The 26,374-nt window shown below is 42.0% G+C and overlaps 1 protein-coding gene across 1 annotated transcript in view; it reads right to left on the reverse strand.

The window, feature by feature from the left end:
- The window catches only part of gdap2 (ganglioside induced differentiation associated protein 2), a 46,106-nt gene that overhangs the window by 10,804 nt on the left and 8,928 nt on the right, over positions 1–26,374 (reverse strand). The window contains exons 4-13 of the mRNA XM_034109739.1: positions 21,956–22,095; positions 19,530–19,683; positions 18,799–18,887; positions 17,794–17,870; positions 15,763–15,922; positions 11,804–11,954; positions 11,546–11,622; positions 10,283–10,359; positions 9,823–9,962; positions 226–280 (exon numbers count right to left, since the gene is read on the reverse strand). Of these exons, the coding sequence (XP_033965630.1) occupies positions 226–280; positions 9,823–9,962; positions 10,283–10,359; positions 11,546–11,622; positions 11,804–11,954; positions 15,763–15,922; positions 17,794–17,870; positions 18,799–18,887; positions 19,530–19,683; positions 21,956–22,095 (1,120 nt within the window). The remainder of the gene's footprint in view (positions 1–225; positions 281–9,822; positions 9,963–10,282; positions 10,360–11,545; positions 11,623–11,803; positions 11,955–15,762; positions 15,923–17,793; positions 17,871–18,798; positions 18,888–19,529; positions 19,684–21,955; positions 22,096–26,374) is intronic.

The following is a 26,374-nucleotide window of genomic DNA, read 5'->3' on the forward strand; positions in this document are numbered from 1 at the left end:
CAGAGAGAGGATCTGTGGACTATTGTTATTATTAATGCATCAGTCAAAAACACTAAACTCACAACTTCAAGTGAAAATGTTTAGTTTATTTAAGAGCACATGTTCAATGTGAAAAGTGACAGTAGAAATAGATTAGTTGCAATTTGGTGATATATATACACAAAGGATAAAAGCGTCTAACACATGACATGTAATAATAATAATCAATACATGACAGGACGTTACCTTAGAGCGAAATGTTGGATGTACAAAGTAGAAGGCCTTCAAATTCTTCTTAAACCTGCAACACATACAAGGGAAAGACTCATTACTTTACATACAGAGGAACATAAGCTGAGTGAGAATTATGACCATGACTAAAATGAGATCAAAATGATTAATCCGCTGACAGATGAGACAGGATGTGAATGTAATCACTGTGTTTTTTGGGACACCTTTGGACTCAAATACAACGTCTACAGAATCAGCTCCAGGCCGTCCACCGTCAGCTGAACATTCAAAAACCTCCATTTATACACAGCCTTGGAACAAACTCATCAACCCCTCTTTGAAAATGCACTTTTTCCACTTCAAAACTTTCATCAACATTCCAGCTTTATGTACATAAATATTCTCATAAGTCTTTAATTCTGAAAGAAAGAAGTGAGATGTTCCAAGGTGACGGCCATCTTGGTGTTTGGTGCGAGACGGGAGATGTAGTTCATTGAGCGTTTCACACAAAAAACGTGTTACTTCAGTTTTACGACACATTTTTTTTTTGTGACTTGCAAAATTATCTTTTTAATTGACAAACATCATGTGTGTAATTCGTGGCACAATTCAAACGGGATCCAAAGATAATCTTTCTCTCTCCATTGACTTCAATGCATACTTTTTCCGAAATAAGGTCCCATGGAGGGACTTCGCCTCTCTATGGATATTTGTGAATATTTTAAAGGAAACTTTCAACATGAACATTCAACATTTTTTGGGAGGAGTACAGATGAAGCGGTTAGAGAGAAGAACGCGTTGTAATACCCCAATGCCAGGTGTGATGCCATTTAAACATGACTTACTATTTAATGTCATCAGACCATTTACTAAATAGGCACACTCTGCACTTAAATGCAACACAAGTCATTGAATCCAACAATGAGTTCACTGGGCAATCATTTAACGGATGATGAATAGTTTTTCAGGCTGGATGGGTTATTCTGTAACCACAAGAGCAGCGGGTTCATCCAAAGTTAAACGTCTCAACAACTGTAGGATTGATGTTCAATACAATTTGTTCATTGTCCCTCAAAGGACTCGCTGTAATTATTAGACTCTGACTCTTCCTCCGGTGCTGCCATGACATCAGGACGTGTCAACCTTTTATCGGCAATGTATTTTAGGTAATAAGCAATTAGTTTCCACAACATTACAATTACCGTACTTTCCGGACTACAAAGCGCACCTGCATATGAGCCGCAGCAGCTAAATTGTCCGTCTGTCTTGCTCTCGTTCTGTCTCTCGGTTCCACTTTTACTTTGGCGCGCTACCTGTCTCACTCTTTTCGCTTAGAGGTGGCGGGCGCGGACCGGTCATAGAGCCCATAGCGTTAAAGGTGGTTAATTTGACCTGTAAAATCCATAGATTTAGGAGGTTCCCTAGTGGCCGTTAGCTGTACTGAAAAAATGGGGGGAAAAAGTCGCGGCTTATAGTCCGAAAAGTACGGTATACAGACAACTTTGTACACACGATTTCAACTATTCAATTTAAATTCCCATTTTGGAATCACCAATGTATGTCTTAGTTTTTCTGCAATGGTTTCAATAATCTTTGTTAGGCAGATGTTTAATGTGATAGTGTTTGTTAATGCAGTCTCCACAGTACCAGTGTTGCAATCTTCAGATGTCAGACCCACATACAAAGGATATTACAGATGTTTTCAATGACTTCTCTGAAATCATTGTATTACTTACAGTAGATAGCAACTCAGAAACTGAGCCATGCATGTCTGTGGCAGTGGGGAATGCACACCCTGCGGATAAAGACCGTTTTCAACTACAGTTCAAACAATCCAAAGTTAGACTTAATTTTAAGGCCAAAATAGGAAACTCATGTTAGTGACTTGTACCCATGATCTCATTCCCTGAGCTCATGGCCAGAGGAGAGTATTGGAATCGAGTGGTAAATGGAGAGCCTAACCTTCAGATAAACCTCTTTGAATCCAGCCAAAACCAATCCAGTCTGCCGACCTCTCACAGCATAACATCACTCGTGAAAAGGAACCCCAAGACACTTGAATTTAACTCAATTGGGATACGAACTCCGGCTCAACCAGCACGAGGCATTCACCCCTTTTCTGGCAAGGTACCATGAACTTATCTTAGCCACTTCACCCTCTGCTGCAAATCACTGCTGGAGGGTATCGGTCCAATGAAGCAAGAAAGCCACATGCTCGGCAAAAAGCAGAGGAGCAAAACCAGTAAAAGCCAGTGGGAAAAACACTCGGCTGCCTTGTTTAAAAGATGGGTGCCACTTTCTGCAAGTCGAGGAGTCAGTGTCTGTTAATCGGCAGCTGAAAAATAGCCTCTTTATGACCAACAAACCCTGAAGTAACCTTAACCGGGATTACAAACCAAATATAAGCAGTTTTTTTAGATTCGAAAGTCATCTGTAACGTACTCTGCACTGGACGTGAAGACTTGGCAGTGCTAGATATTAATACGCCACATTTGTGACAGTTTCATTGTAATCCCACACACACACACGGTGGTGAGTGGTGTTTATTCATATGGCACAGAACAGTCGGCCAAACGAAGGAGGAACTTGGTGCTTTCAGTTGAGACATTGACTCAGAAGGGAATCACGAGTACCAAACTGTGATGTAGGGGTTTCTACTCTGCACAAAAATAACAAAAATCAGTCAACTGGAGAAAGTAACCAACGTCTCCCCACTAAGGCGGACAGTTTTGGAAACTCTTGTGATCGTGTTTGGCTTTTAGTCAGCTGGTTGAGTTGTCTGGAGCCAGCATGCATCTGCAGCAAATCAATAGTCCGATGAGTTGAACACGCGAGGGTCACCGAGTCCGTTCATGTGTTCATTCAACACCGCCTCCAGAAGTCAAAGCAGCAGTAAATACTTGTGAAGCAACTAATAATTCAGGCATGATTAGAAACTGTCAGCCTTTTATAACATAAATAAATAAAAGTTGTTTGTTTTAAATGACATGTGAACCCTTCAAATGGTAATAAATACAGAGCGTCCAAGTGAGACAGAGTTTTATGCTTAATTGGCAGTAATTAGAAATAGAAACAGTCGTATCACGCAGCTGTGTAATCAATGGATAGAAAGGACAATTCAGTTGTACAAAAATAAGCACAAACAGACTTAAAAACTATCAAAAAAGAGAAACTATTATCTTTTTCTTCTTTCCTTACACTTAAAACAAGACAGTTACTGTATGTTTAACATTTAAGATTAGTACCTGACCCCCCCCACAAGATAATAAAAACCTTAACATCTTCTATTTCTTCTTGTTGCACGACACGGGATAAAATACAAATAAATACATTTTCTTTCTGGTCCAGTTTAAGTGACCATTGAGAAGGTCTCTGGGGTCCTCTTGTACTCATTAGCAGAGATGGCAAAAAGTACACACATCCTTTACTCAAGTAGAAGTACAGATACCCGTGTTTAAAAAGACTCTGGTGAAAGTAGAAGTACTGACTAAACTTCTTTACTCAAGTAAAAGTAAAGAGGCTTTGAAGTGTACTTCAGTAAAAAAGTACCCATAGCTACCAGCTGCTTTAAAGAGTACCTGACCTTCCTTTATATTTAGGGATGTCCCGATCACCTTTTTTTGCTCCCGATCCGATTCCGATCATTTGATTTTGACAATCTGCCGATACCGATTTTTCCCGATCCGATCTTTATGCAATGCATTAAAAGAAAAAAAAGGTAACAGATAACGGCTGGTCATCCAACGCGATGAATTCAGCTATCTTGGCTGTTATTGTTTGGCCTTTTCACTGTTCTGGGGCAGTTTCTCTTTCCTTTTGAAAGTCTCTGAAAGTGTCGGTTGTTTCAGTGCCGTTACCTGAGTGGCCGCTGTGTACTCGTCGTGTTGTTTTTGTTGTTTGTTTCTCAGGTGGCGTGTTAGATTGGTCGTGTTGAACGTAGCTCTGTTCTTTCCACCACGCGGAACCTCCGCCTTGCAAACATTGCATCTGGCTGTTACACTGCCTTCGCTTTCAATTTTATAATACTTCCAAACTCCTGACATTTTCTCTGTCCCGACTCCCGAGTCACCAGCTGAACGTAGCCTCTCGCTAGCTTACTGCTGCTATTAGACACTGCGCCCACTCTGTTGCCAGATTTCAGAGAAATAAGCAACCAGGTCTGAAAAACAAGCCCAAGAAAGCAACACATACATGATGTTGTGTAATTTAAACCAAAACTAAGTCCTCAGGATGACTTTAAGACGTGAACATGGTCATTTTTGTTTTGTAACATTAAATAAAAATTATAAAAAAAAAAAAAAATCCCGATCGCTCGATTTTTTTCTCCCGATTCCGATCTTTTCAAAAATCACGTGATTGGCTCCGATCCCCGATCACGTGATCGGATCGGGACATCTCTATTTATATTAATAGAACAATAATGTCATTGTTAGCTAATGAAATGTTTCCATGCTGAACAACGGCAACGTTTCCATTGGTCCCTCTTCTTTAGAGAAGACCAGGAAGTGATGGATACACGGATCGTGTTCAAATCAATAGGCACGCAATGACTCTAAAGAATAATGATCACGCACCAACACACATTCAGACTAAAGGGAACCAGCTGTTTGGGAAATGAGAGAAGTAGAAAAGTCGTCAGAAAAATAAGTAGTGGAGTAAAGTACTGATACCAGAAACATGTACTTAAGTACAGTAACAAAGTATTTGTACTGCACTACTTCCCCACCTCTGCTCATTGGTTATATTTAAGAGTGTTGAACTGTGATGTGTGAGAGCGGAGGATCTGATAATTCCCTGATCCTCCTCCACCGTGCTAACGCTGAACTCATCTGTGTTTCTCCTGTAACGTTTTAAGAACAGCACAAGCACCATAAGGCCGGCTTGTTTAAAGGGATTTAATGTGCACTTCACACACTGGGACAGGAACCTGTTTCTATTTAAACCGTCACACATCTGATGCTAACTTTTCTTAGAGGTGTCTTTCTGCCCTTTGACCTGTCTGTCTGTCTGTTAGGCCCGTATAGCATTTTGTAGAGTCGTTCAAAACCCTTAGAGGGTCTCCTATTATACTGTTTTCCATCAATGTATTACAGCTCTCATATATATACAGAACCTGTCTCTGAAGTGTTTGGCTCCAACAGATCATGTGCAGCATTACCCCATAATCCCCTCTGTTTCAGCGCCCTGTTTCCAAAGTGCTGATTCTCTGTCTGTGACTTTAGATGAAAAATAAGGAGCCCCTCCCCACGCCCCTCTGAGAGACATTTGTTAGAAAAGAACACAACGGTGCTCTAGAGGAGATTCAGGTGATAAGTGGGGGGGGGGGGGGTGGGGGGGTTACCTTGGTTGCTGATTGGCTAATGGTTACACACCCAATTATGACATCATAAATTGGCCAAAATCTGATCAGCAAATTTTCAGACAGGTTTTTATGGATCAGGGACAAAAAGAGGGGCGTCTTTGTTCCTGAAACTTCTCTTTCCACAGAGGGGACACATGTTGACGTATAAAAAGACATGAAGCAGTGGATTTTTTTTGCATAATAGGTGACCTTTAAAAAGCAAAGCATAAATATTGCTTCTTTTATATATAGATGTCGTGTCGCCTGAACCAGTAGGCTTCGTTGCTGGCGATTTCTAACTTTTGAACGGGAGTGTCCAACGACCCCCAGAAAAGGCTGATCACACATTGTGTTGCTCACTGAATCATGGAGAGCTCCTGATGTCCAAACATGTCGGAGGAAACAGGTGCCAGCCAGGATCCAATATCCAATTCAAAAGCTGGCACACGTTAAATAAAAGACATCTGGCTTTCATCACACCAAGTCTAACAAGTTCACATGTAATGCTAATATTTGCAGAGAGTTTGTGGAACTTAAAATAACCGTGACATAAAAGGTGACTAGCATTAAAGCTGCAGCTCTCAGCGTGTATCAAAGGAGTCATGGCTAACCTTTACGGCTGAATGCGTTTCCTTTACTAAAGAAACAGGAAGCTGAATTCAGCGTCTTCATTCATATCTTACCATCTTTTCTTTGGCTTTCTAAGTTCTCTGCTGTGTGACTGAAGTAACCAACACACGACTCCTTTTAGCCATCGGGTGACGAAGGACTCCGGTAAAGTAAAGATCAAAACATGAGGAATTATCTTTCTAAATGTTAAAGTCCTAAGGGCGTGATGGACTGAATGTTCCAGACAGAAAAAGGTTTAGTAAAGGTGTGATGAAACGTAATGAGTGGCCAGTCTCAGAGAGAAACACAGGGGTTTCAAAGGTGCACAATGACTGCATGGAGTTTCCCTCTCACACAGGAAGCTTGTTCGGTCGCGTGGGTTTCCAGAGACCAGAAAGATACTATGACTACAAAAGGTAAAGTCAAACAATTGAGCACCGGAGTTTCCTTTTTAAGAAAGTAAGAAAATACAAAATGTTTAAGATTGCAACCTGTCCATCAAAAGGTACATCTCCTTGTTTGAGTAAGTCATGTTCTTTTGGGAATGGTTGTTGAACTTGTTTTTTCTTTTTTAGTCGAATGAGTATCTTTTTGATCTTTTCCTAAAAACATATACAGTTGAAGCACCTTTGAGTCAGTATTTATGATCTCAAGATGTACCCAGCAGATCTTTATTTGTGATGACGTTCGGGTAATAACTCACTTTCGTTTCCTCTTCCAAAGAGACACGCGACCTGGGGCTTTTCTATTACCAGTCTTCTTACCTATCTGCACGATGTTTCCTGCCCATGATGACAGAACACAGAATTACAGCATTTGAAATACATGTTTCCTTAAATCCAGCCCAAGTCTATCACATACCTTTAAAGGTCCCACGTCATGGCCATTTCCACTGATCATAATTCCTTGTTGAGGTCTACTAGAATACATTTATATTGTGCAACTTTCCAAACTCCAAAAATATGTGTATTCCACTCTCTGTCCTTGATATTTAGAGGATTTGTCTCCTCTTAAGCTTGATAAGTGAAAACTCTCTGAAGGCTGCAAACAATGCCATTTTAAGCTGGCCTGGTACCAATACAACATCTGACTACATGTGTAGAGTATTTAGTGTGTCGATGTGTTTGTGATAGTTAGCATAGTAGGGTCAGGTCCACTTTTATTCTCCATCTACATCACAGCTTAGGTGAAAATGTGATGAAGCTACTTACATTTTTTAGCGGATGATACTGTGATGTATTGTGCAGGTCCCTCCATTAAGGAGGCTGGTGTTAAATTACAGGCTGTTTTTAACACTATTCAGACTCAGCTCTCTGAACTAAAGCTTCTTTTAAATGTGGATAAACCAAGGTAATGCTCTTTTCAAAAGCAAAAAAAGACACCAGAGCCTGTTTTAGATATTGTACTACGCAAGGAACAAAACTTGAAGTTGTTGCCTGTTACAAATACCTTGGTATCTGGCTTGATGATTGTCTCTCTTTTAAACGTCATGTCAATAACCTGCTTAAAAAGCTGAGGTTAGGCTAGGTTCTTCTACAGGAACAAGTCCTGTTTCTCACTTGAGGCCAGGAAAAGGCTAGTCACTGTGACCTTTGACCTGTGCTGGACTATGGGGATCTGGGTCTATATGAATGCACCTGCCAATTGCCTGGTCAAGTTTAGAGGCTGCGTATCACAGCGCACTGAGATTTGTGACAAACTGTAAAGCATTAAACCCATCACTGTACCCTGTATGCAAGGGCTGGTTTGCTTTCTACTAACTGTACGGAGGCTCAGTACACTGGTACATTTTTATATACAAAGCCATGCTAGGGGAAACTTCCATCTTATATCTGCTCCCTGATCTCACGGGAAATTGTAAGTGGCTACTGCCTGAGATCGAATGCTGTGGTTTCATTAAATGTGCCAACTGCTAGGACTGTCTTAGGGAAGACAGCTTTTAGATGCAGCTCCTCTGTCTTGGAATAGTCTGCAAATTAAATGGAAACTGAACAATCTGGTGCCACTAAATGTTTTTAAAGCTCGGTTGGATGCTAGTCAATCGGAAGCTGTTGGTACCTGCTTATGTGGATAATTATGTAAATGATGCTGTATGATTTCCTTTTGTTGTTCTGTTTATGTTTTTATGTTTCATGTGGAGCTACTTGAGCAGGTCTCAATGGGATTCATCTGTATAAATAAAGGTTTGAAATGAACAGTCTGTATCTGGAATACAAAGAATACAAACAATCTTTGAAGTTCAGATGACTCAGGTCCAGGTCTGACTGCTGCGCTGCATCTGGCCGCTGTTGGACACAGCATGGCTGACAGATTGCCATCCATATGTTGATGTGAAGATAAGTAGGATTCTTTTTCAAGTTTGCCTTCACATATGTGACGCTGGCTGTATCGTGTACTCATTCCGAATACGATAGCTTGTCTGCATCTGATTTAGATCCATTTAAAGACAGTACTTCTTTAGTTTTCTGGGTACTTTAAATTAGATTGCACCTTCCTGTTAACTTGTTTACTTTCCTGGCACTAGGTACATTCGGTTTTTGCACTTCATAAATTAATCTTTATTGTCTATATTTATAAACATTTCTTTATTTCTACTTAATACTGAAACTCTGCAGAACACGTTGCCTCCGGACATTTCAGCTCTAAATCTTATCACAGTTGTTTCATTGGATCAGCTCCTGGAGACCCGTTCTTAAACAACTATAATGTCTAAAAGTGATTTAGTCAAGTGAGTCCTATGAGCCGTCTACTCAAAGCAAGCTCAGTACAAACATATTCTTTTAAAACGTTGAACCCTGTGATTAAGGCTGAGTCACAGCCGATACATCACCCCAAGAACACGCTCCAACTTTGTGTTTCCCGTTCCAAATATGGCCGCCAGATTTCCAAAACCCGCAGTGAAACAAAAAGCGTTTCACCGCCCGTTTTGCTTTTCCAAAAGTATAAACAGTGTAACCTTGGCGGTGCGATGCTGCAGCCAGAACAATGTATCTGAGCTTGAATGCAGCTGCAGAACTCAGGAGAAAGGAGGACTGAGCGAGCGCCAGGAGAAAGACAAACCAGGGTCGAATCGCAGCCAAAGCCTCACAATACATTTATCATGAACGACTAAAAGTATGTTCTGCGATATTAAAGATTATGGCGCCAAGACTTACTGTCGTATTCCAATAAGCAGACAATCGACCACAAACAACGCCCGAGAGCTTTCAGAGCCATCAGATTCTGTTCCATCTGTTTGAGAGTTTTCTCTTATGACTTTTTAAAAGAAAACTCCTCCATAAGATCCATAAGGTTTATGTTCGCTTTGCAACTCTCTGGCAATTCAATACAGGAGACGTTGGCGCTGTGCTGCTGAGCAAATGGCTGCAAACCCAGAACATACAACACAGATCATTAAAGTCGAGGCGTTTTCTTATTCAACCATTGTGTGTAGCCGAGGGATGAGACGAACCTGAGAGACTGAAACAATGTCAGATTTAAATAGTTCTGCTTTCGACTTTAAAGTGATCACATTTAGCACGAAACCAAGCCAAATATCTGCAAAATGTAAAAATATCAGTACAAAATGTTGCCCGTGTTTTAAATGCTCGTGTTCATCTGACTTGTTGTCCCATTTCCGAACGCATTTAGTTGAACAGTTGAACTTAGAGTGGTATACTGACTTGGCGTCCACGATGTCGTACAGGTTCTTGAGGAACTCTGAGTCGAGGTGGTTGTGCTCTCCGGTCAGCGTGTGGAAGTAAACCATCACATACTCCTTCACTGTGATGTGGTCCATCACGTGGATGAAGTACAGCAGCGCCTGCACACACAGTGAATCAGTTACAGTCTAATAAGGGGCACACACGCTTATAGCAGTGGATTCTATACAAGTTTATGCATATTCTTTCACAGTTTTATGTCAATATTAATTTTATAATGTACAATGTGTGTGTTAGAGTGTGTGTGTTTGATCTGTTGATATTGTGTGTGTCCTCAGGACATTCAATTATTTATTGAATAATTCGTTTCTAGTTTATTTTGGTTCAAGTAATACCATTGTTGTTAGATGGAGGTCAATGTATCATAACTGAAGTTTAGCAACATATTTGTGTCCAACAAGTAATCCACACACACACACACCTTTTCGATGTCGATCAGAGTCACCGGGATGTTCCGTCCAACCAGAATCATCACCGTCCGACCACACAGGTCCACCCCTGAGGACACACACACACACACACACACACACACACACACACACACACACACACACACACACACACACACACACACACACACACACACACACACACACACACACACACACACACACACACACACACACACACACACACACACACACACACACACACACACACACACACACACACACACACACACACACACACACACACACACACAATAATTTGTTAATAGAAGACCATTATCAGGTATTTTGAGGGTCAACATATTTTTATATGAGCCAAAAAATAAAATGTTATTAAATAAAACATTTAAGACTTATTATTATTTTTCCTTTCACAATTCTCAAAACCCACTGATGCAAATATGTAAACTACATTCAGAGCTGACGTATCAAACAAAAAGCCTTAATCATGAAAAACATCCAACTTCAGAAGCTTTAATTGTGCGGTCTACGGCAAATGATGCATTCTTCACTTCTAAATCACTGCAACAGCTTGAGTGAGTTAATATATTTAGCTTCATTTGATCATCCACTCAAAGACAGATGCAACATTCCTATTTCAACTTGTTTAGTTGTTTATTCTTGCTGTCTTTCAAATGAATGTAATTAGAAAAACTGTGAAGCTGTGAGTGTCTTCCATCACACTATTGTTTAGTTGCACCCGTCAGGAACCAATATGGTTTATAAAACTAAATCATATCGGATGGGAATCAATTCAAACCTAAAAATGTTGTCAACAACTTAACCAGATAAATATGGGATTAAGTTCATTTGAGGATGACACATGTCCCTGTTTTAAGAAAACTGGTTCCACAAGGTAATGCAAGTTTTAAAATGCCTTGTAACCAAAACAGATGGCGTTGGGGCAAAACTGTAATAAACACTGCCTCCTACTGGTAATGAGATGTAACTGCACCTGATAACAGCTGCGCAAAGGGAGATTTCATTCACTGGAATTACATCTGGGATAATCGTACCTCACCAGTGTTGTGTTCAATGAGGTGGAAGAAAATCAAAACACCAACATGCACATGAACACACATGCAGGCAGTCTGGCACAAAACACACTTCTAAACATCTCCTTTTGCTTCCGTTTCGTTTTTTACAATTATATTTCACAGGTGACAGAATTACACGACAACATTTCAATTCACAACTTTTCTCTCTCCCTGCCCCTCAAACACACGATCACATACCGGTTTGATATAAAGCTTTCAGAGCAGCGATGTCAGACAGATCCTCCGCTCTCGCCCGACACAGCCAGCGGTTGTAACTGCAGGCGAGGAAGACACGGAGAAGGGATCTTAATGTATTGTATAACATCACAAATGATAGTTTTCGTGAGACACACATAAACTGAACACAACTGAGACCTAAAGACACGCATGTTATTATATGAGATGTTGCGTTTTCGACCCAGTACGTTCCAATTATTTAATAATTGTGTTTATTACTTTCTCTGGTGCTGTTTCTGCAGGGCCACGTCCGACATCTGGCCCTGCAGGATCTGTTTCCTCTGTTTGTCCACGTCCCCCTCCATCCGGGCGAAAGCGTGAGTCCCCACCTGACCCAGATCTGAGTCCAGACTCTCCTCTTCCGAATCATCTGCACAAACAAGTAAAGAAAAGATGACAACAACAAGTCATGATGTAAGTGAAGGCCTACACAATGGTTTGATGATATCAGAGGCTTATATTGCAGCATGATTCATAAACCACAAGGAACTGGAACTGGAACAAACACTCACACATATTAAATCCTAAGTTGTCAGTTCATCAGAACACCACCACTCAATTATCTTCATTTAATGCGAGACTATTTACCCCAAAGAGATCTACTGTGTGCTTGAATTCGTGTTCAGTTGTAAAGCTAACTCATTCATTTATTTGGGTATACTTGCTTTGTCTGTATTACCTTTCATTTAGCTGATGCTTTTATCCAAAGGGTACAAACTAAAACAAATAGACAATCCGGCAGGTCAAACTAAAAACTACTGCACTTGCTTAAAAAAAGCCAAATGCTACAGAAGTGCAATTATATAATATTTAAAAACAAATATGTTTTTTCTATGATCTAAGAATCTGAAAGCATGACGTTGATGTATTTCCGTGTGTTTGTAAAAACGTTGAGGTCATAGACTCAAAGACCGTCTGTTTCTGCTTGTTTTTCTAAAACCACATGTACAGTCATGCATTTCATGTGTATCCAAATAGGCATGTGTCCGTCAGTGTGTCCGTCAGTGTGTCCGTCAGTGTGTTTACATCAGCCTGTTGTTGTTGGGTTTGACTCACAGGCAGCTGCTCGCTTTTGATCGTCACCCCAAAACCACATCTCACCACATTGGAAGCGTTACGCCAGCAGACGTTCGCACTGGAGGTCTATGAGGGCAACGGGCTCCACGACGACACCACGAATACCCACTACAACCTGGCCTGGTGTTACGTTTAAAACCCTTTTCACCCCAAAGAAACAACATGTTGACGGAGATCAAGAAAAAGCTGAGGTCGGTCAACTAAAGAGGTCGTACAAATACAGTTTATAAAAGTGCTTAAGACCGTACAATGGGATTTGAACTGAAGGTGCCTATAGTCATAATGTTTTGTGTCTCCCGTTTAGTTAAGCTAGGTAAGTGATTTAAAAAGTAAAAACACCTCAAAAGGCTGCGAACAACAGCTCTCGCCTTACTACTTTTATTTACATATTTTACAAACAACTAAAACATCATCAAAAACAACAACCGTCTAAACAATCGCCCTAAATGAGACTGAAAAGGACTCGGGGTTTAAAAGCTCTGAAAGCAAAATCACAAAGTCTATATTACTGACTTTATTTTTGTTTTATTTGTTCCGTTTACTTCCTTTGTCACTTTTCACTTTAAGCAGTTGGATGCTATATGCATTCACATATTTCCAGGCACTTTAATTCATTCCATATCCTCCACCAAACGAGACTCAGAGCTCACTTGTGTGTTCACTTGGTTTAATCTGTCGCCATGTTTTTCTGTTTTCAGACAAACAAAATCACTGCTCTTGTTGCAGAGTAAACACAGAGCAGAAGGATAGAGACGCAGAACAAACACCTGATCCGTGTTAGTCAGGCCTGCCGGTCTCTTTGTAATATTCAGATGAGCCTCTGTGGAAAACCTCAAGTGCTCCAGATGTTTCACTGACCTCACAAAACAGTGTACTGCTCTTTCATGTCCTTTGACTGAACTCTGACCAGTCTGTGATTCAAACAGTGTCCTCATCAGAACTGAATTATTATCCAGATCTTAATATTTGGATTTTATGTTTGACTAATCGACTGTGACCTCATCCAATGTCCGGTGGCCTAAATGGTCGACTGACCGTGCAGTTTATTGACAGCTGACACACTGACTTACAGTATGGTAAAAAAGGTAAATAGTTAAATAGTTGAATGACTGATTTTGTTGGTTGACTCTTGATCCAAAACACTGGTTGCGTTCCAATAGTCCATTTCGCTTAGGAACCTTCCTAACCGAGTGAAATGACCCGGAAGTCCCTCAGTGGCAGCCACGATAAGTGCCGTTCCAATTCTCTAAATGAAAGGAAAGGAGGTTTCAAACTTCCTTTATAACCTCCTTTAGCTTAGGAACCACTGGACCTCCCTCACCGAAAGGAGAGGAGAAAATTCTGCCCCACAATGCATTGCAGCCGCAGCATTTGCCGTCACTCAACAGTCGGCCGTTCACGGAAACAACCGATTATGACCGAGAAATGATATCATGAAAGTTACGGTGCTTATTAAGCTTTTTAAAACGTAGGTGGTAAGTTGCCAAAGTGCTTTGTTTTGAACGTTCATCAGTATTATAATCAAAAAGAGAAATATGAACGTTAGTTTTCACTGAAATTATCAAATAAAGTCAACATTTCAGTCTTTACTGAGCTGTGTGGGGTTTGTTCAACTTTTAAAAGATGTTTGAATGGTGATATACACAGTGATAGATGTTAAGGACTAACGTTTATAATAAATACATCTGTATTGATTTTAAGATCTTTAGTTCATACAATCATACGTATTGGGATCATTTGTATTAATGTGGACCGGAGGGAGAGGGTGACGAGCATAAGTTTCACTTTCCTTTTTTATTTCAATTCCAACTTTGGTCATGAAGAATATGTTTCTCTGTTGTCCACGTTCATAAAGCAAAGCAGCAGCATCAGAGCACGGTGCAGAGTCTCTAGATGAGTCCGTCGTTCTTATTGAACATCCATGTTGTAGTCCGCTGTATAGAAAACTGTGGTTGCCATAGTTTCCCCACAGCAGCAGACGCACACAATGACGTCCGCTGGCGCATCATAAACACGTCGGATAATGAAAGTGCATTCGGATTCTCTAAAGTACCGCAGTCTCTTCTCCTAAGTCCTTTTGAATTCTCCTATCCACTATCCCTTAACCCCGTGACGCTTCACTCAGAGGTCAAGGAATAGACGATAGGGTTAGAACTTAGGAGCTGATTTTTGGATTATCGGAACGCAACCACTGTGTCAACCCTGTGCTCATTTTAAAAAGGCACGGACACACCAGGCCGATTAGCGGCGTCGGTGAGCGGCAGGCCGACGATGAGCGTCGACACGCCCTACTCAGATTGGTGTGTCCCGCACCGTCGGGTCTTTTCAGCCGGGCCAAAGGCAGTCGACAAAAGAAATCTCTCTGATTGGCTGTTCAGCTAGCGAATCAGTGCATGAGAAGCGAAACGGAAGTGAGGGACCCAAACAAACTATTAAGAAGGCAAATCTGAGATTTCATTTAACTCCAGCTCTCGACTCAGGTTCGGAAAAGCCCCGTGAGCTTCTCGCTGTAGAGAGAAAATGGAACACACATGCTATTTGTTGTTTGTTTATATCACGCAGTCTGTTCTTCTTCTCTCGGTTATCACGCAGTCTGTCTTCCGGTTGCCTGTTTTGAATGACGAATACACACTACCGCCGTCTGCTGGTAAGGAGAGCTATTGCCACTCACGCATGCGCAGCTCGTACGTGCTTCTGGGCCGTCGGCTGAAGTCTTTGCGGTGTGTTCCAGTGCGACACATGGCCAAAACGCAGAGACGCAACAGTCGGGGTCTGTCTGTGTCAGTTCTTTGTTGTCGATTGGTGTGTCCGGGCCTTTAGGTTCATATTTGTATTTTGTGCATCTGTGACATGATTTAATGGTCAAAAAGCTCTTTATTTGACTCATACTGCCTGTTTTCACCCTCCGTCTGAAACCAGAGCCCAGTCTGCTCTGATTAGTTAGCTGGCTGGCTCACCAGCTAAATTACGCCTTTGCTTATTCTGCTAACTCAATTTCTCTGACACAAGTGAATAAAAACCCTTGAATAAAAAAGACGTCTCCTCTTATCATGAGAGCCAATCACATTACGCGTCCTCTCTGATGAAGCATGTTTCTTTACCTTCCAGGGTGCCGGGTTTCTCTGCGATGCGGATCTGTCTCTCGGGGACGACGGGTTCCCCCTTAGAGTTGCCGATGTCAGCGGGGATGAGAGGAAGGCTGGCTCGCTCCTCTTCCTCAGAGCGAGGGAAGTAAAGTGGCAGCAACTTCCTGAACACCGGCTAAAAGAACACACAAAGTATTAACAGAAATGCCCACAAAGATACACTTCATCTTCAGGACAAAGTCGTCCATGTTACCAGACGTATTCCTCATCCTCCTACAGATCTGTATTTACAATTTCACCTTCATTCTCCATGTTTGGACGCATTTGTTACCTAACGTGGACGATGGATCTCAATATCGAGGGATCTAGCTGTGGTCACGAGGTTCTGTGAGCCACCGTGTGAATATGGTATCGGCAGATCTACTACAGAACAAGGAAGGATCTTAAAAAAGAGGAACATGTGGGTTCGGTTTCTCGTGAAACCCAGCATCCAACTCTCTGATCGAGCTTTGAGACGAATGAAAGGTGGCGGTATGCTTCCAGGGCCTGACAGATGATGGAAGAGTGTCTGAACGACCTCCTGCCACCTTTTCTGTACCTCTCCAAAACCTGGCACTTTCAGCTCTTTCCGTGTATGCAGGGATTGGCTAGGTGTTTAAAGCGGAGAATATCAAAAGGGTTTGAACTTCGAGCGCCCTGTTTCTATCACTCTTCATCTGGACGGTGATAAGAACAGCATGAATGCTTTAGAGCAGTGGTTCCCAACCTGGAACGTGTGTGTGTGTGTGTGTGTGTGTGTGTGTGTGTGTGTGTGTGTGTGTGTGTGTGTGTGTGTGTGTGTGTGTGTGTCAAAGATCGCAGGGGGGGCGCCAGGCCTCAGATGATTTGAGGCCAAATATCATATTTATCGTATTTTGTTTACATATAATTGTAAAGCAATACATGATTGTCACTAAAAGCCTTGTCTCTACATTACAATAAAATATAAAAAATAATTGACTAATTAATTTTAATAAAAATTCAAGTTAGTATTAAAGGCAGAAAAAGACAGAAATGTATAATTGTTTCTTTAATGGAAATGTTTCTTCTGCCCGTAAAGTGTCCAAACCAGGCTTGTCTGGATAAGTGCATTTTAAAACAGTCATTGTCCATGCCGGTTTCAGTTGGATTATTTGTCACAGTTGCTCCGATCAGATCGGTCTCATCCATTTTGTAGATTATTTACGACTTTTTAATCCACATAAACACATCGGCAAAATCCGGTTTACTTTGAGCATGTGTTTTAAACAGTTTAATCCCTTTGTGAATTGTTTCCACTTGCGCCGTCCTTTAATTTCTTCATTCAGCGGGAATCCAAATGAATTAATCCTGAGTCCAATAACCATCAAAGTCACTCCAATAGTGCTCCTTAATTACGCTTTCTTCCTCCTTTAACAAAGTACTTCACATTCATCCAGTTTGTGACAGTAGCTTTTTTGAGACTTTTAAACTTTAATTACCGCTGTTGTGCGCCCCCCCCTTGTTTGTGTGTGTGTGGGGGGGGAGGGGGCCGCAACTTCCAACAGGAGTCATTTGGGGGGGCTCTTGGGAAAAAAGGTTGGGAACCACTGATCTAGAGGAAATGTAGTCCAAATGTTTTTTCCATTATCTCCACGGGAATGCTATCATCAGCTTTTTATCCTCTGTAAGAGCGGCCATCAGCAACAGCTTTAAACATGGTTTGATGAGTAAGTTGGGCGATTGTACAAATATATCGGCTGCCTTTAATTGGCTTAGACATTGCAAATTCATTTGGCTGTTTTTGTTAATGGTCTGCATGTGAAGAATGATTGAGCAGCTGCTCAGCAGAGAGGGAGAGACAGAAAGGAATAAAAGCGTGTGGAGCCTCAATATTTTCACATTTTATTATTTCGAGCTGGTGATTTCGTTTGGGTTGTATTTTATTTCTGTTGAGGTTGAAAGGATATGTTCCACTTCTTAGTTCCCCATTCTGTGATTATTGTAGTTGTGTTTAGGGGAATTGGTGCAGAGTAAAGTCACACGTACCTCCTCTGTGTCTGACACTGCGAACACCACCGCCTCCAGGCTGTTCCCATGATGCTCCAGGAACCTGCGCACAGTTCCTACACACACACACACACACACACACACACACACACACACACACACACACACACACACACACACACACACACACACACACACACACACACACACACACACACACACACACACACACACACACACACACACACACACACACACACACACACACACACACACACACACACACACACACACACACACACACACACACACACACACACACACACACACACACACACACACACACACACACACACACACACACACACACACACACACACTGTAGGACACTGGAATCTAGATCTACTATCCACAACTATAAAATGTGTTTCTAAACATATTTTTCAATATTTTCGGCACTTTTAGTGGCACTAAGTATTAGCGTAACGCGACACCTTGACCTTTCTGTTAAGACAATACATCAAGAAAATACATCAAAACATAATTTAGTATATTCATTCATCAAATACATCATAACCCATCAACAGACCAGCAAAAATACTTTTAGAACTGTCCAAAGTAATACCACATATGAATAATTGTTTGTGGTATTTGCTGAACTCCAGTCCTGCAGTGCGTCCTCTCATCAACGTTCAGTTTAAGGTCATTGGACCTGTAATGAGTGGGTTTGCTGTAACATGGATGTTTAAGATGTTTCATGTTATCAGGCATCATGTGTGCTTAAAGTGAACACCTCTTTAAGGTCGACATAAAGTGTGTGTTATAATTAAATGTGTGTGTGTCTGCCTGTATAATTAGTTGACCTCATTTTGGAGTCCTGTGTCTTTGGAGGAGCGAGGTTCAGGTTTCGAAGAAGATTATCTGTGAGTAAGTGGGTCAAAAAGATACAGTGAAAATGCCTCTTTTTTAACCACGAGATTTGTGTATCTCTCTGTGCCTAACTGTGAAAAGCTGTGTGTGTGTGCGTGTGTGTGTGTGTCTTACTGAAAGCGATGTGTGTAGCGTCCTCCAGTGGGTAACCTCTTTTGGTCGTTGTCACCACACAGAAACCAACAGATGCCATCGACTGCTCTCTGAAGGCGACAACAAAAATAAGAACAACTTCACTTACTGTTGACCACACACACACACACACACACACACACACACACACACACACACACACACACACACACACACACACACACACACACACACACACACACACACACACACACACACACACACACACACACACACACACACACACACACACACACACACACACACACACACACACACACACACACACACACACACACACACACACACACACACACACACACACACACACACACACACACACACACACACACACACACACACAGCTTGAATGAGTTAATATATTTAGCTTCATTTTATCATCCACTCAAAGACAGATGCAACATTCCTATTTCAACTTTTTGAGTTGTTTATTCCTGCTGTCTTTCAAATGCATGTATTTAGAAAAACTGTGAAGCTGTGAGTGTCTTCCATCACACTATTGTTTAGTTGCACCCGTCAGGAACCAATATGGTTTATAAAACTAAATCATATCGGATGGGAATCAATTCAAATCTAAAAATGTTGCCAACAACTTCAATTGATTCCGTATCATCTCTGCATCACGTTGCTTTGAAGCCAGTTGAAAGGGAGCTTGACTCTGATTCATGACTCTGGCCTCAGAGGGTTCTTACGCAGCCAGCTGCAGCGTGTTCCTGTAGCAGCTGTACAGAGAGCTCTCCGCCGCCGTCCGGTACTTGGATTTATATTTTGGTCCCACCGTGTGGACGATGTACCGCGCCGCCAGGTTAAAGCCTTTAGTCAGCTTCGCCTCGCCGGTCCGACATCCTGCTCACAAACATGCAAGCAAAGGTGTTGGGAAAATACTGAATGTACTCTTCCAGTATCAGAGTACACATAACAACTGTAGCTGTGTACATGACAGGATGTGTGAGAAGAGCATCAGGACTGTTTGAGGCATACGATAGCTATGTGATGAACATGATGATTCAGCCTCTCTGGAGAGAGACATATGACAAGCATGCTCCTTTCTGACGTGGAGCTGATCTGAACTAAACATTGAATACTGCTTTCTATTCCTCCATCTTGTGACTGTGTGACTCCCTCTCTTGGATATCAGCATGTGAAGGACACTGCTCAGGAACTAGCTGATGCTCTGTATGTGATGACTCCTTCTGGAGAGGATCAGAGATACATGGATCCTGATGTTGAAGCTCAAGCCGGGGACGAGTGAGGTTTTTCTAACAAGAAGAAATCAATGACTGAATGCAGATAAAACTAATTTATAGTCACTTTAGTCTGAAGCTGATTTAGGTAGAAAGTCTTACAAATCAAAACGTTTATTATTTTCTTATTCACTTACACGTTCATGTGTGAATGTTCAACTTTTGAAAAAGGTTAAAGTTATTCAAATTACAAGAACATATTTGTTATCGAGCCACGGAGAGATCTTCTAGTTTTGGAAGCTAAACTTAGGAGATATTTGGCTTTATTTTTGGAGACGGCTCTTTCCAGTGAAATAACACAATCCTATTGGTGTGGCTTTTAAGGATTTTATCAGGACTAAGTAGATCGAATTAAAGTTGTTCAGTGGATCCTGGACATTATTGTACGATGTGAGGGTCTAAGGACAGAGGGTCTAAGGACAGAGGGTCTAAGGACAGAGGGTCTAGGGACCGAGGGTCTAAGGACAGAGGGTCTAAGGACAGAGGGTCTGAGGACAGAGGGTCTGAGGACAGAGGGTCTGAGGACAGAGGGTCTGAGGACAGAGGGTCTAAGGACAGAGGGTCTGAGGACAGAGGGTCTAAGGACAGAGGGTCTGAGGACAGAGGGTCTGAGGACAGAGGGTCTAAGGACAGAGGGTCTAAGGACAGAGGGTCTAAGGTCAGAGGGTCTGAGGACAGAGGGCCTAAGGACAGAGGGTCTGAGGACAGAGGGCCTAAGGACAGAGGGTCTAAGGTCAGAGGGTCTAAGGTCAGAGGGTCTGAGGACAGAGGGTCTAAGGACAGAGGGTCTAAGGACAGAGGGTCTAAGGACAGAGGGTCTAAGGTCAGAGGGTCTGAGGACAGAGGGCCTAAGGACAGAGGGTCTAAGGACAGAGGGTCTGAGGACAGAGGGTCTAAGGACAGAGGGTCTGAGGACAGAGGGCCTAAGGACAGAGGGTCTGAGGACAGAGGGTCTAAGGACAGAGGGTCTAAGGTCAGAGGGTCTGAGGACAGAGGGTCTGAGGACAGAGGGTCTAAGGACAGAGGGTCTGAGGACAGAGGGTCTAAGGACAGAGGGTCTAAGGACAGAGGGTCTAAGGACAGAGGGTCTAAGGACAGAGGGTGTCGTTTTTCTCATACTGATATTCTGAACAATCTGTGTTGTTGTATTTGCTGTAAAGCGTCTCGACTGTAGGCTATTTTTATTTTATGTACAGCACTTTGGCTCCAATAAAACTTGATTTGATTTGATTGTCTACAGTTAGAGTTGTTTTTGGAAATGTGATTATGTAACTTTGAATGCTTTGGCAACAGGAACAGAACTGCTTTCACATATTTGTATTTGTTTGGTAGCAGAAACTTGAAAAACATCTCCTCGAGCACATATATTTATACACAGTAGACATGTAATTTAAATGAACAGAATGTAAATATGTATTTTAAATATAAAACCAGGCGGCTTAAATACAAAGCTTATATCAAGACAATACGTATCTCTGATTGTTTTTAGACACATGTCTCAATTTGTGATCGGAGAGCTTCACTCTGAATGTCTTTATTTGATGTCACATATTTCATCGCACATTTTTGCTTTTACTTCTTATGTTTATTATATACATATTTAGAAGTATTTTATTTATCATTTGTTAATAAAATAAATCCAAGTATTGTGATTTTGATTGATTTACGAGAGCATCTGTGGAGCATTTCTCAGAGATGGTATTTTGTAGCGATGACAGATTTAATTATTTAATCTAGATTCAGCTGAACATCATGTGCCGGCTGTGTCTCAGTGAAGCCACATTTAGATTGTGTCGTCTCCCAATGAGATTCATGTCCCGAGCCGGCGAGCTGAAATACAATCTTCAAAGTTGGAGCTAATGTGTTTTCTCTACCTTTGAGTTTGAGCAGCTCGTCTCTCAGCTCGGCTCCTGCCAGCCGATGGATGCTGTCGGACACCGGGTTTTTATCGTTTAGAGACTCGTTGCTGGTGTTCACGATGGCCGTGCAGTTCAGCAGGCCGATGTCACCACAGCTGGGGAGAAACAAAAACAGTTAAAGGTCACCTATTGTGCAAAATGCACTTCTTCATGTCTCTTCTGCATCAACATGTGTCCCCTCTTCTCCATGTCTCCTCTACATCAACATGTGTCCCCTCTTCTTCATGTCTCTTCTACATCAACATGTGTCCCCTCTTCTTCATGTCTCCTCTACATCAACATGTGTCCCCTCTTCTTCATGTCTCTTCTACATCAACATGTGTCCCCTCTTCTTCGTGTCTCTTCTACATCAACATGTGTCCCCTCTTCTTCATGTCTCTTCTACATCAACACGTGTCCCCTCTTCTTCATGTCTCTTCTACATCAACATGTGTCCCCTCTTCTTCACGTCTCTTCTACATCAACATGTGTCCCCTCTTCTTCACGTCTCTTCTACATCAACATGTGTCCCCTCTTCTTCATGTCTCTTCCACATCAACATGTGTCCCCTCTTCTCCATGTCTCTTCTACATCAACATGTGTCCCCTCTTCTTCATGTCTCTTCTACATCAACATGTGTCCCCTCTTCTTCATGTCTCTTCTACATCAACATGTGTCCCCTCTTCTTCATGTCTCTTCTACATCAACATGTGTCCCCTCTTCTTCATGTCTCTTCTACATCAACATGTGTCCCCTCTTCTTCATGTCTCCTCTAAATCAACATGTGTCCCCTCTTCTCCATGTCTCTTCTACATCAACATGTGTCCCCTCTTCTCCATGTCTCTTCTACATCAACATGTGTCCCCTCTGTGGAAAGAGACTCTGAAAGTTTCAGGAACAAAGATTCTCTCTCTTTTTGATCCATTTCTATAAAAACCTGTCTGAAAATGAGCTGATCAGACTTTGGCCACTTTATGATGTCATAACGATTTGTTGTCTTGTGAAACCGTTAGCCAATCAGCAACCAAGGTAACCCCCCCCCCCCCCACCTTATCACCTGAATCTCCTCCTAGAGCACCATTGAGTTCTTTTGAACCAAATATCTCTCATACCTCATTCACACCAACGCAACTCCGGTTCAAGCTCCGTGCTAGAGCTAGAGGTTCAGAACCGGCTCTTCGGTTTAGCTCCGGCTCTTTTCACACCGCCCAGAGTCCGACTGGTGCTGCGTCATTGCGTCACGTTTGCGTCACGTTTGAGTGCCTGCTTCATAAAGCCAAACCGCGCGGAAACCCCTCACAGCTCACACAACAACAACAACAACAATGGCCGATTGTGCTCCAGCTTCCTCTGTACCTCTTCGGAAGACCAGATTCCCAGCAGGTAGCTGGTCTCTTCAGTGGACCACTGCTGCTTGTTAAGTTTCTCCATCGTTGTGTACAAACTGGATAAACGCCGGCTTTCTGTTGTTGTTCAGGAGTTGATCCCGCCCCTGCCCCCGCCTCGACGTAAGCGTGACGTATGCGGTGCTTTTGCTCCAGCCGGACAATTTGTTGGTGCTTGAAACGAACCGGATTACGGATCTAAGAGACGGCTCCGCTGCGGTGTGAACAGGAAAACCCGGTGCTTTTCAAGCTCCAGCTCCGAACCGGCCCTGAAACACCGTTGGTGTGAATGAGGTAACAGAGGGGCGTGGGGAGGGGCTCCTTATTTTCATCTAAAGTGACAGACAGAGAATCAGCACTTTGGAAACAGGGCTGAAACAGAGGGGATTATGGGTAATGCTGCAATGATCTGTTTGGTGTTTGGAGCCAAACACTTCAGAGACATGTTCTGTATATAAATCTGAGAGCTGTGATATATTGATGAAAGTATAATAGGGGACCTTTAATGCATCCAAAGGTCATTCAAGTGGTTTTATCTCAAGACAGTGAGTGAGCACACATTCATCCAAACAACCATAAACATTTGGACATTAATCCAAAGTAAAAAGCTTGTTTTATGAAATGGATTCGTCACTGTGAGGCCCTCCAGTGCTGGAGAGAACAATGAGGAACTACTCGAGCACGTGGATATTTGGTCACAAGACAAGTTCAGCCTCCAGGACAGAAGAGGAAGAGCTTTTTCCCTTCATCATCGCTTTGAGGTTAATAAAAACTTACTGAACAAACAGACCTCAGAATTGAAGATGCTGTTTTATATTTATTTGCATCTCCATCTGTGTAACTCCTGAGGTTCCAAATACTGAAGCTAAATGGCATCGAGTTCATAATAAACCCGACAAACAGCTTTATATAAACCGAGCTGCAGACAAAGACATTCCTGTCTCACTCACCACCCTCTAAAATAATCCACACGCTGCCATGGTGTCATGGTTACAGGTGTGTCATATTAACTCACTGTGAAAACCTTATTGACTTATGAATGTTATTTAATTACTTCCATTATGATTGACTCATAATATCTTCCATTTTTGTTAAGCATTTATATTTACTTATAAATATTGTCTGCCAACTTGTTCATTGTGATTATTTATTAATTATGTTGCATATGTCTGATGTTGGGAAATCAACACGCCAATACATGTATTGGTCAAAAGAGATGTGTTGTGTCAAACACATTACAATAATAATAGTGTCACACATTCTTCAGCCGCCTGCCTTCAGGAAGAAGGTTCTGCAGCCTCAGCTGGGGAACAGCTTCCTCCGCCAGGCGGTCAGGATGCTGAACTCTCTCCCCTCCCTCCCTCTCTCTCCCCTCTGACATCTCTCCCCTGAACTCTCCACCCTGCCTCCGACTAGAGATGTCCCGATCCGATCACGTGATCGGGGATCGGAGCCGATCACGTGATTTTCAAAAGATCGGAATCGGGAGAAAAAAATTGGGGATCGGAATCTTTTTTTTCTTCTTCTTTTTTTTTTATATATATATATTTTTTCATTTAATGTTACAAAACAAAAATGACCATGTTCACGTCTTAAAGTCATCCTGAGGTCTTAGTTTTGGTTTAAAATTACACAACATCATGTATGTGTTGCTTTCTTTGGGCTTGTTTTCAGACCTGGTTGCTTATTTCTCTGAAATCTGGCAACAGAGTGGGCGCAGTGTCTAATAGTAGCAGTAAGCTAACGAGAGGCTACGTTCAGCTGGTGACTCGGGAGTCGGGACAGAGAAAATGTCAGGGGTTTGGAAGTATTATAAAATTGAAAGCGAAGGCAGTGCAACAGCCAGGTTCAATGTTTGCAAGAAGGAGGTTCCCGCGTGGTGGAAAGAACAGAGCTACGTTCAACACGACCAATCTAATACGCTACCTGAGAAACCAACAACAACACGGGGAGTACACAGCGGCCACTCAGGTAACGGCACTGAAGCAACCGACACTTTCAGAGACTTTTAAAAGGAAAGAGAAACTGCCACAGAACAGTGCCAAAAAAACAGGCCAACAAAATAACAGCCAAGATAGCTGAACTCATCGCGTTGGATGACCAGCCGTTATCGGTTACCTTTTTTTTTTCTCTTAATGCATTGCATAAAGATCGGAAAAAATCGGTATCGGCAGATTGTCAAAATTAAATTATCGGAATCGGATCGGGAGCAAAAAAAGGTGATCGGGACATCCATGCACACGTGCACGCGCACACACACACACACACACACACACACACACACACACACACACACACACACACACGTCACTTTTCTGCCATCTCCGCTGAACACTTTAACATATTATTAACATTTTAAACTGTATACCCCGGTTATCTAGGCCCTTTTTGTTGTTGTTGTTTGATGTATATATATGTCACACTGTAGGAACTCGAGAAACTATATTTCTGGATGTACAACATGTAGAATTCTTGACAATAAAGCTGACTTTGACTTTGGAAGCAATAACTTGGGGAACTGTTGCCGTGCTTATGTCACGACTACAGCTTTCTATGGCTGAAAGTGAAAGTAACATTTGGCAGTGTGGCCATTGGTTGTGAAAGGTGAGATCTACAACCAACCACAGTGAAATGTATTTCCTATTATTATTTCACAGACTATTAAAGCCAACTCCTTGGAACAGTTGTTTTAATAATACAGTAAATTAAAGGAATTGTTTATATAATAGAACGTGTGCTGTATAATATGTCCTCATTAAAACCAATGCCCCCTCCTAACTGAATTGAAATGCAGCAAGGGTACCAGGTATAGACTCTGATTGCACTATTTCCATTCTACTTTATCTGTATTACTTGCACTATTTGATCTGTTTTATTGTGTGGCACTGTTGGAGGAGCCTGTGACCTCTTTTTCATCGACGAATGACAATAAAAGCCTTGAAACTTGAAAGGGTGGGACTGTTGAGAGCTCATGAGCTGTGGAGAAGTGATCACAAGTTAAAAAGGTGCC

This window comes from Pseudochaenichthys georgianus, chromosome 21 (genome assembly GCF_902827115.2).
Source record: "Pseudochaenichthys georgianus chromosome 21, fPseGeo1.2, whole genome shotgun sequence".
NCBI classification, from domain to species: Eukaryota; Metazoa; Chordata; class Actinopteri; order Perciformes; family Channichthyidae; genus Pseudochaenichthys; species Pseudochaenichthys georgianus.